The following is a 12,170-nucleotide window of genomic DNA, read 5'->3' on the forward strand; positions in this document are numbered from 1 at the left end:
TCAGTACCCCTCCCGAAAATCTCCCGGGGCAACTATTCTCCCGAATTTCTCCCTATTTCCACCCGGACAACATTATTGGGGGCTTGCCTTAAAAGCACTGCCTTTAGCGTTCTCTACAACCTGTCGTCACGTCCGCTTTTCCTCCATACAAACAGCGTGCCGGCCCAGTCACATAATATGTGCGGCTTCTACACACACACAAATGAATGCAAGGCATACGTGGTCAACAGCCATACAGGTCACACTGAAGGTGACCGTATAAACAACTTTAACACTGTTACAAATATGCGCCACACTGTGAACCCACACCAAACAATGACAAACACATTTCGGGAGAACATCCGCACCGTAACACAACACAAACACAACAGAACAAATACCCAGAACCCCTTGCAGCACTAACTCTTCCGGGACGCTACAATAAACACCACCAAACCCCACACCACCCAACCCCGCCCACCTAGTGTGTGAATGTGAGTGTGAATGGTTGTCTGTCTGTCTGCGATGGCCCTGTGATGAGGTGGCGCATTCCGCCCAAGTGCACCTGGGATAGGCTCCAGCCCCCAGAGACCTTGAGAGGGATGAGTGGTAGAAAATGGATGGATGGATAATGGGTTTTTAAACTCAGTTAAAATCAAGTTTTGGATTCAACGTCAAACTCAAATGTGTACAGAAAATCATAAGAAAGTATCGTTTGACTCTTGTCGACTAATCGGAAAGAATAATCGCTGACTAGATTTCAAAGGGAACAGCACTTTTTGGGGGAATTTTGCCTATCGTTCACAATCCTTATGACATACCGTATTTCCTTGAATAGCCGCAGGGGCGCTAATTAATTTAAAACCTCTTCTCACTCCTGCGGTTACCAAAACCATGCGGAATGAGCAAGGATGCTCTAATTATTTTAAAACCTCTTCTCACTCCGGCGCATACCTTATCATGAAAAACACATTTAATAAAAAAAACGTTATTATGATCTTACCTTTACTTGTAGATGGGTCCATGTGCAGCTGCTTCTGATCAAAGGCAGTCTTTCTCATCTTTCTTCAATTTTAAAAGTCTCTGGAGATATTCCTTTAATTATTACCTCCTGCTTCGATTGAAAGTCCAGTTTAGAAAACGGTTTTATTTTAGATATGTAATCCTCCATGTTAAAAGTGCAAGCAAACAATTGCTGCATGCTTGCTGCTTGTTGTCTTCTTCTGCAGTACCTGTCTCCTGCAGTACTGGTAGTCGCAAGAAGGATCACTAGCGCCCTCTACCACCTGGAGGCGGGAGTCATTTAATGACTCATATTTGACCCGGCGGAAGTGCCAAGCATGCGCTAATTATTTTGCGAAACGAGTTTGACCCGGCTGTAATTCTAGGCAGGCGAATACTATATTCCCGGCGCCAATTCAAGGAAATACGGTATTTTGCATTCTAACATGTAAAAATCAGCTTGTTCTAGGTGGCTAGCAATGCAGCTAATAGGAGCAATCCATTCTGCCTCTTAATCACTTTAAAGTGCTTACAAAAAACGCCAACAATACTTCATTTGCGTTTTGTAACCTGTATAATAACCAAGCTGTAGCGGCATTGTTATTGTAAGAGCAAATACTGAGGATCTTTTTTTTCTACTGGAGTAAAACATCGGCGTGCTACTGTATTAGCCGTGAGCTAGGTACGGCAAGAGATAAGCTAGCTTCTACGTCAGCACCCGAATCACATTGGAGTTTATAATGCACAACACAATGCGATATGACACTAATCTGTACTGACTTTAAAAAAAATGACCCATCCTATTATAGTATCTGTAAAGTATTAGCCCACATTTCATGTTTTGTTTGTACACAGCCAGCTCGACAGCATATGTACTGTAGTTGCAATAACACGCATAATGTGCATGTACCACCATCGATATTGTAGTGTCTCACTCTATGGACAGTTTGCGTTTTGGTCCAGCTGGCCAGGGATGTTTCTAGTTGATTTTGGGTAAGCAATCCATTTATGTCGGCATAGCATGTCTCCAAGTTCCACATTTACAGCATCAAAGTCAAGCCGACCTCACTCTCTCGGTTTCCGTCTGCTCCAACGTTTCACTCTCTCTTCGTGCTCGCTTCTAGAAGCAGTTGTTCATCCTCTGTATATTCAGCTTCAAAAAGATAAGGTCGTGAATCGTCATTTGACCAAAAATAGTCGTTTTCGTTGTCTGTTACCACGTCTGCCGTGATTAGAAGACCCTCACGTTTGTTTCTGGAAGTAGAAACACACATTTGTTGCCGAAAGTCGGAAGTGCGCTGCTTTGGAAATGGAAATAAATGCGGCGAGGAAATTAGGTCTGGTATTGATTAAAATATCAAAATACGGTAAATATTGTACATTATGAAGGTATCTGTTACTACATTACATATAGACTTGCAGTGTAGTGTGCATATAAAACGTTGATGGAGGGTTTTGAAGTTGTTTTAAGGGCTTTGAAGGCTACAATGGTGACTCTCATTCGTCGCATCTTTCGAGCGTTTTTTTAAAATAATTTTTAAACCCCCCCCCTCCCCCCCAAAAAAAAAAAGACGTGTGTTCTTGTCTCTCATAATGATTATAAACCTTAGGCAAAATTCTCAAGAAAGTGCAGTTCCCCCTTAAAATAACCTATTTCCTGATAAAATTATTTTAGTATTATTATTTTTTTCTTTTTTCATTACAAGTCTTGATCATGCCTGAATTACGGTGACTTGCATAAACCATTTTACAAAATTGAATTACGTGATGAGTGGAAGCAGCGGGGTTTTTTTTTTCCACAGAGGCCACTCCCCTGCTGCGTTGGCAACAAACAACAACAATAAAAAGCCGACTAGATTACCACCTCTCCACATGCTGAAAGAAGTTGCTCAAAATGATAAATGCAAGACAAAGCTCATCCCTGTGACTTTGCAGGCGTGCACGCTGGTGTGCTCATTCACACATCACACTGCGCTCCTGGGCGGCGTCTTTGATTGATGCAGTCAGCGGGCTCGGGGGGGAAAGAGACGGCCGCTGGGGATGGATGGCGATAAGGAGGGAGAGGAAAGCAGATAAAGAAGAGAGAAAGAGCTGAAAATGCATTCATCAAGCGGCACAATCAGATTGTTTTCCTGCCGTCAAGTCTTTCTTTTTCCCATCTTTTCCTGTGCAACTGCCAGTGCCCTCAGTTCCTCTCTCTAACTCACACACACACACACACATACATACACACACACTAGGAGAGCACAAGTGTCAAATTTCCTTTTTTGTGGCCAGGTGTCATGAGGATATTAAATCTTGGGAGGTTGATATGACAGCATTATGTTGTGATAGAAGATGCACGTGACATTCACTTGCACACACACACACACACACACACACACACACGCACACGCACACGCACACGCACACGCACACGCACACGCACACACACACACGCACACACACTTGTTTTTGTTACCTTCTTGTGACCTCTGAAAAATGCCCTACATCTTTAGGACCACCCTTTCTAGATGTATAAAGATTTGTATTTACAACATAAATAATATATACATACTATGCAAATATAAAAAAAACTTGTGAGAATAATGAGTTGTAATTTCACAAGAAAAAGGTCACAATTTCACAAGAAAAACTTTGTATTTTGCCAGTATTATAATAAAAGTCCTAGTTTTACTCGACGCAAGTCAAAATGTTACCAGAAAAACTGAACATTTGTGCAATATTATGATAAAAGTTGGAATTTTACACAATAACAGTCACAATTTTACAAGAAAAGCTTAACATTTTGGCAATTTTACAAGAAAAGCTTAACATTTTGGCAATTTTATGAAAAGAGTCGTAATTTTACTCGACAAAAGTCGCAATTTTGTAAGACAACTTTGACATTTTGGCAATATTATAATAATAATCGGAATTTAACTTGGCAAAATTATGACAAAAGTCATAATTTTACTCAAAAAATGTCACTATTTTACAAGAACAACACAAAAATTGGCAATATTGTGATGCAAGTCAGAATTTTATATGACAAATCTCACCATTTTGCATTAAAAAGTTATAATTTTACACAAAAAAGTTATAATTTTACAAGAAAATATTACAATATTACAGAAACAGAAAGAATATGAACAATTATTCCCAATTTTATAAGAAAAAAGTCGTCACAGTGTGAGAAAAAGACTGCTTTTAGTTCATTTTTGTTTTTTTGTTTGTAATTGGTTTTAATCTTCATTATTTACTTTAAGTTATTACAGTATCTCTCTATATACATATTTTTTTTTTTGTAATTAATTTGGGCCAAACGGGGATAATTTCAATTTCTTACCAGAGGGAGAGCACTTCAAATTTTTACACACACTTGTTTTTTCATATGTTGGCCAGAGGGGGAGCACTTTTAAAACCGACACAGTCAATTTGAAAAATCCCTCCTTTTCGGGACCACCCTAAATTTGATCGATTTCACCACTAGGGGTGCAAATGAGACATTCTCTATTAGATGCATGTATTGGGACCATGATTTCGGTCCTAACTTGGAAGATACTTTTCCTTGTTGATGTCTCAAGAAGGGTAGAAACACACACACACACACACACACACACACACACACACACACATACACACACACACACACACACACACACACACACACACACACACACACACACACACACACACACACACACACACACCCACACACACACTCTTCTTGCTAATTGACATCCTGTCTGTTGCTGTAGTCCAACCCCATTGTTCCAATGCAGTTATTGCTTTTTATTAAGTGGTTATCTCCTTCGCCTGCTATTTGTAATGAGAGCGTCAGCCCCATCACAGCCGGCTATCAAGACCGCACATCAGCAGAGGTGTTGCCTTCCCCTTCATTTTATTTTCAGCCATGTCCCTGTCTCAATTAGGACGGTTTGTCGTGCCCCCGCCCTCCTTCTATCCTATTCATCTCCTGTGCTTGTCTCATTGCGGTGCCCCGTGCCATTGCATGTGACAGCTTCTCATTCTCATGCCACATCTCAGGGGGAATGCTAATTTTACATGTGTGCGCCCGGCCCTCACAACTGCACAACTACTCTTTCGATTATTCTCCTTTGTACTGAGGTAATGTCACCTGCTGGCATGTTATCGGGTGCAAAAATCCAGCGTCCATTACTGTGGCGCGCACATTCACATTGCATCAAGCGAAAAACCACATCTGCCTTTTTGTGTGTGGGGAATCAGAATCTCAACATGGTCACGCTCATATTGCAGAAAGCTTGTTTTCATATGCACGTTGTTTGTTGTCTTTTCAGTTGGTGGCGCTTTTCGACGTGCAGCGTGGGATGACGGACAGCCCCAGAGAGAGCATCTCTAATGGCGAGTCCAGTGCTGCCCCCAGCCCGGAGCCCCTCAACTACTACTCGCACTTGCAGCTGCAGGAGCCAATCAAGGGGGAGATAGAAGTCAATGAGGCTGTCCTCAAATCTAGTAGGTCACAAGCTTTCCATTTATTACTGTATATACAGTCGTGGTCAAAAGTTTACATACACTTGTAAAGAACATAATGTCATGGCTGTCACGAGTCTCCAATAATTTCTACAACTCTTATTTTTTTGTGATAGAGTGATTGGCGCACATACTTGTTGGTCATAAAAACATTCATGAAGTTTGGTTCTTTTACGAATTTATTATGGGTCTACTGAAAATGTGACCAAATCTGCTGGGTCAGCACTGTTAATATTTGGTTACATGTCCCTTGGCAAGTTTCACTGCAATAAGGCGCTTTTGGTAGCCATCCACAAGCTTCTGGCAAGCTTCTGGTCGAATTTTTGACCACTCCTCTTAACAAAATTGGTGCAGTTGAGCTAAATTTGTTGCTTTTCTGCGTGGACTTGTTTCTTCAGCATTGTCCACACGTTTAAGTCAGGACTTTGGGAAGGCCGTTCTAAAACCTTAATTCTAGCCTGATTTAGCCATACCTTTACCACTTTTGACGTGTGTTTGGGGTCATTGTCCTGTTGGAACACCCAACTGCGCCCAAGACCCAACATGATGTTTTAAGGTTGTCCTGAAGAATTTGAAGTTAATGCTCCTTTTTCATTGTCCCATTTACTCTGTGTAAAGCACCAGTTATATTGGCAGCAAAACAGGCCCAGAGCATAATACTACCACCACCATGCTTGACGGTAGATTTGGTGTTCCTGGGATTAAAGGCCTCACATTTTCTCCTCCAAACATATTGCTGGGTATTGTGGCCAAACAGCTCAAATTTTGTTTCATCTGACCGCAGAACTTTCCTCCAGAAGGTCTTATCTTTGTCCATGTGATGTCAGATAAAACAAAAATGTATGTATACTTTCGACCCAGCAGATTTGGTTACATTTTCAGTAGACCCATAATAAATTAATAAAAGAACCAAACTTCATGAATGCTTTTTGTGACAAACAAGTATGTGCTCCAATCACTCTATCACAAAAAAATAAGAGTTGTAGAAATGATTGGAAACGCAAGACAGCCATGACATTATGTTCTTTACAAGTGTATGACCACGACTGTATATATATTTTATTTTACAGGTTCTATAAACCTATAGGTCCTTTTTTATCTGTTCCAACCTTCTCACCATATTATGTGTGTGTGCTATACAAACACTCTTGTAAACCTGCCCCTTGCCCCACGCCTTCTATAGCTGCCCCCACTCCACTCCAATCAGTGGTGTCTTACCCACTCTCCTATTCAGCCTCCACCACCTGCTATCCAGCTCACCACGCGGCTTCCTGGACTCTGACCCGCCTCCATCACATCTCTCTTTGCCCTCCCAATCTCAGCATGGCCTCCAACTCTAACTAGATTATCACTGCAGCCTGTTAGCTGAGCATGAATGGACTAATTCCAGCCCCCACCAACTCGGTAGGACCTCTTCCTCCCAGCCCCTCCACCCTTGCAGCTCCATCCGGCTCTCCAACCTTAGTGAACCCTGACTAACTTAGTTATGATGTGACCCCGTGACGCCCCTTTACAAAGAGCCAGAGTGAGTTGGGGAGGCAGCTTTTGTTATCCAGGCATACATGTATGAACACACACACATAGGGATGGATACCGTTCACATCTGTTCCTGTTCCCGGTACCTGAAAATCGATCCCGGTACTCAACGGTACCAATTTTTGGTACTTTAGTGTGAAAATGTCATTTTTTGTTGCAACATTTAAAAATTCTGATTATAACTGCTGTCCAGTTGTTATCTTCTTACATTATGACATTTGAGTCTCATTTGCAGGTATGACACTAAGTTGCAATTGCAGTAGCAAGTCCAAGACATTAGATGGCAGTATTGTACAGTTGATGGCAGAGTCGTGCATAGCGAGATTATGGACAACTCAACGAGAGGCGCCATGTTGAGTACCAAGAATGTGCGGCTGTGCCCGGAAGCATGCAATTGAGTCGTTCTGACGTTAGTTTTCCTGACAAAATAAACCAAAATAATACATCTATTTATAGTTCTAAATATACTCCAGCTCTTAAAACATGCTTTTATTACACCAAAGTAGTAAATTATAATTTTGGGGCGATTTTGCGGCCGTTTTTGATGCACTCCACCACTATATGCATGCAGTGTTAAGTGACCAGCGACTCTCTTAACACGCTCCCGCCGGCGAAATGAACGTCGGAAAATACACTACAACCAAGAATAAACGTATTACCCTCATTTTGCTAAAATCCTCAATAGCTTTGGACCAACAAATACGGAGAAATTATGACTTTTTTGTGAAGTATGTCATCTGTGGTGGCTGCCTCCAATGTAATATGTGTATTCATCATAGGTTTTGCTGTGATAAGTCATGGATTCCTGATTTCATTATCACCATATTAACGTGAATACTGCACTAATGCTACTTTTTACTGCAATATTTGATAGTTAGGGTCCGCATGACCCTGTATAAAGGACTCCCACAGGGAGTCCTTTGTACAGGGACAAAGGACACTATTGAAATTGTAAGGTTTTATTATTATTATTATTATTATTCTTTATTGTTATTCCGCAGCTTTGCGGACTACTTTGCCCCCCTTAACATGCTTCAAAACTCACCAAATGGTACACACACATAAAAAAACGCGAACAAAACTCTTTAGTAAAAAAACCAAACCCCAAAAATCAAAATTGCGCTCTAGCGCCCCCTAGGAAGAAAACACAGACAACACTTCCTCTAACTCCCAGTACGAATGTCGTAGAGACATGCAACAAAAACCTCTATGTAGGTCTGACTTAGAGCTAGATTTCATACATTGACATCCTTCAGCAAAAATCAACAGGAAGTTGGCAATCACCCCTTCAAAACAAAAGTTTCATAAAAACACTAATTTTTGCCTCTTTGAGCTGTAATTTGACCCCCTTAAAATACTTAAAAACTCACCAAACTTTTTACACACATCAGGACTGGCGGAAATTGCGATCTAATTAGGACTAGCACCTGCCAATTATGCGGACCCGACCAATGCTGCTTGCAGCTTTAATGTAGTTTGGAATTATGGTGACACATGGAAAAAAAGGTGCACTTTTGAAGCAAAGTTTCTTTAACTTGGTATTTCTGTAACTTGGTATTTCAAACATTTACAGTTACACCTAAAACTCACGGATTCAGGCACTTGGCACCATCTAATAAGTACGGCGGCTTCCGGCGACCCCCCGGCCAGAGGTCCAGGGCACAGATAGCAGGCTCATCAAAATTTCTGCAGGAATTTTCTAGTTTATTTTACTCCTGTCTGTTTAACGTTGGGCCGAGGAGGAGGAGTCGCAGCCCCATTTTTAGCGTGTACCTCTTGCTTGGTATACTTGTTCGCCCCGGTATAAACTATTTGTTTGCCGAACAGAATTACTATTGTGACATTCAGTGGACACATTTAGAACAGCAGTTTCTTTCATTTAAAAATGCAGCTCAATTTTACACTCTTCAAACTCATCTCTCGGGCCGGATTGAACCTGTCCTAGTTAATATCTCTAAGTTAGATCCAGGCTTCCACATGATGAAAAGTTGTTTTGCAAAAACTTGGTCAACAGTCACAACTACGATCCTTAGCTTTGTTGTTACTTGTTAGCATTCCGTCTTGTTAGCACTGCGTGTCCTGAGTTGTCATTCCACATAGCTCACTCCCAAGCTGTGTTATTTATGTTGAAGATGAAGTGCATCTAGAATCAAAAGAATTCATCACCACTTTGCCCGGACAGCTGTTGATAGCTGATACCAGACCCAGTTAGCCGGAAGTGCCGCGCTGAATGTCAGATGCTACGTCCCGCTGTTGTCTTTTGAAATCGCTCACGCCAAAGTCTCACTATGTGGATATGTGTTATTGATGAGGCATGAGCTGAAGATGAAGTCCATCAATCAAGTTGTTTTGCCAAAAGTTAGTCAACTTGAGATTGTTGCATTGAAGATCGAGTTTTGCCATGATTTGCTGGTTGTGTTGTTTAGTAGTGTTCACACTATTATAGACCTGTCATGCAAAACCAACTTTTCCTACCTGTTGGTAACTGTTTTTGTTTAATAGGATCCCCATTAGTCCTGGAAATTTTGAAATAAAACCATCAAGGCCTGGTGGAGATTTTGCAAATGAGCCATTTGGAATTTGAGACTTTAGTGACATATTTTGCCTTAGTCACGTCAGCGGATATCTCCATATGGTAGAGGTTTACCCAAAGAGCTTTGTGCAAGTCCGCCATTTTTATTCCGTTGTAGTCAATAAGTTCCTTCTTTTTCTCTACTGTCTCGCTGTGGGGCAGACTGGCTTGTACATGTTGCCGCTCTGTTGCCATTTCTATAGTTCTAACATGGCTCACGGGGAGGAAACGCAGTCAAAGTGGAGGCACGTAAATAAGACCGTACACAAAAGAGCGCATCCCGAAGAGGCGGTCAGAAAGCTGCTTAAAGATGGTCTGTAAAACATAATCTATGCAACATTTTGTCCAAAGAATACATGTTATGTAGACTACAAGGGAGTGTTTTGAATCTAGAAAGCAAATCATAGTATGACTCATTTTAAGGTAATAATCATCACCTCTGTTAACAGTCAGAAAGTGGCCTGAAGATGGTCTGTAAAACATAATCTATGCTAATATTGACTAAAGAACAACCATAACATACCATGTAGATCACAAGGAAGTGTTTTAAAAGTACAAAAAAATCATAATGAATGAATGAATTTATTTATTCCGGCAGACACTTATATAGCAACACTTCATCACTCTTTGTAATTTGACAGACATGCAACGGCACCCACCGAAAAGGGATACGGGAAAAAAGCAAGAAAGGTTATCCATGTCCCGCCCCTAATTTACAATCAACTTATATGTTGGTTATACAGTATATGTTGGTTATATAGTCCAAGTTTCAACAGCAGTTTTGATGGATACATGAAAATTTCAGAACAAAGATAACATATGATAATGGCTGATAATGACAAGTCGGTATACATACACCAATATGGATATATATGTGATTTAATGATTTTAATTTTTTTTTTTTTTCATTAGTCCACATGATATCCAATTCATGTTTCTTCTTGTGTTATTTTGTGCAGATTCGTGAACCAATTTTTCCATGTCATCATTTACGGTATGTCCATTTGATGGCCCAGTTTAGTCTGATTATTATCCGTTTGAGTGTCCAGATAATCCCGCACATACCGAAAGTGGCCCCTGTAGAATTCACCGTAAATTTCCATGAGGGGAAGTGAATATTCTGCGGAACAATAAGAAATGACATTCATTATTCCTGGTCTTCCTCTTCATCCTCCATAGCTTTTGCTCCAGCAGACTTTTTGAATTCCGCACGCAGTAAGGCCATTTCATCCTTGGTCTCAGCGATATCAGACCTCATTTTTCTGATTGCGGTCAGGACTTCCCTGTTCCCCTTTCTCAGCCTGCGGTACACCAGGAAAAGACCACCGCCGAGGCAAATCATGCCCACCACCATGGATGCGTAAATAATCACATCTTCCACGTCTTCCACGTCCAATAATATGTAATAATAATAATGACCCCTTTGAATACAAGAATATTCAAATTGTAGCTGCAGAGACTTTAAGGTGAACTTCACTTTTTTGGAATTTTGCCTATCGTTCACAATCATTATGAAAGACATGAAAACAGATGTATTTAATTTTTTATGCTTTCTAAATATTAAATAAATGCGATCAAAAGTTCGCCTACAATGGAGCCTATAGGAGCTGCTCTATTCTGCCTATAAAGCCCTTAAAAAAACTTCCAAACACCTCCATTAGGGTTTTATATACATGATGTAAGTATATATGTAATGTAACAGGCACATTTATAATAACATTTAATATGAATGTATTTGATAATTTTAAGCTTACGTGGCGCATTTATTTCAAAATCGCATAACGTTCGCTTTTTTTTAACAACATAACAGATAATTACTCACTGCAGACTTCATGAGAGCCAACAAACTTAATAAAACATTGCCTACTGTACAAGGTCTGCTGTCATTAGGATGCCACTGCAAGGATGTTCATATTTGAAGAATGGGAGGGACCAAGCGTCTTTTCGTGTCGTTATCGCCATTTCCGGGTCTAATTTGGCTGTCAAAGTTTACCAGCATGTCGGAGTACGTCCTCAGCCTTCTTCTGTTATTGGGAGAGGCATTATTTATGATCTACAATAAACTTGCAGGGAGCAAGGAAGCGAGAAAGTAGCAAACTTCTCGATGATGTAAACATAGGCACGCAAGGTAGTGTTCATGGCATAAATAGTTTGTCTGCATTAGGGCTTATAATAACAATATCACTAATACTTGGTCAATATTCAAGTCACGAAATGTAAATGGAGTTTTGTTGGCGCTTTTCGAATGGTTATTTATGGGTTTTATTGGCGGAATAGAGGACCTCCCATTTCATCCACTATTAGGGAATTTTCTTTTACGTTTATTTACAAGTTAGAATGCAACATAAATCAGTCCATCGTCATGTCTTTCATAATAATTGTGAACGATAGGCAACATTCCCCCAAAAATTGCAGTTCCCCTTTAAATAGTCTTTGAAAGCCTCGAGTATTGGGTCTTATTCCTTTAGTGCAGACTATTCCATAAAGCATCACAAGCAGCTCATTTTTATTTCCTGATTCTAAAACAACACCCAAGATATGGATAACAGGTAAATATAGTGTCTTGTTAATTAGGGAAACCGATTCT

At 40.5% G+C, this 12,170-nt stretch overlaps 1 protein-coding gene across 1 annotated transcript in view; it reads left to right on the top strand.

The window, feature by feature from the left end:
* pard3ba (par-3 family cell polarity regulator beta a) overlaps positions 1-12,170 on the top strand; it is a 427,783-nt gene that overhangs the window by 56,554 nt on the left and 359,059 nt on the right. The window contains exon 3 of the mRNA XM_062060174.1: positions 5,283-5,457. Within this exon, the coding sequence (XP_061916158.1) occupies positions 5,283-5,457 (175 nt within the window). The remainder of the gene's footprint in view (positions 1-5,282; positions 5,458-12,170) is intronic.

This window comes from Entelurus aequoreus, linkage group LG01 (genome assembly GCF_033978785.1).
Source record: "Entelurus aequoreus isolate RoL-2023_Sb linkage group LG01, RoL_Eaeq_v1.1, whole genome shotgun sequence".
Taxonomy (NCBI): domain Eukaryota; kingdom Metazoa; phylum Chordata; class Actinopteri; order Syngnathiformes; family Syngnathidae; genus Entelurus; species Entelurus aequoreus.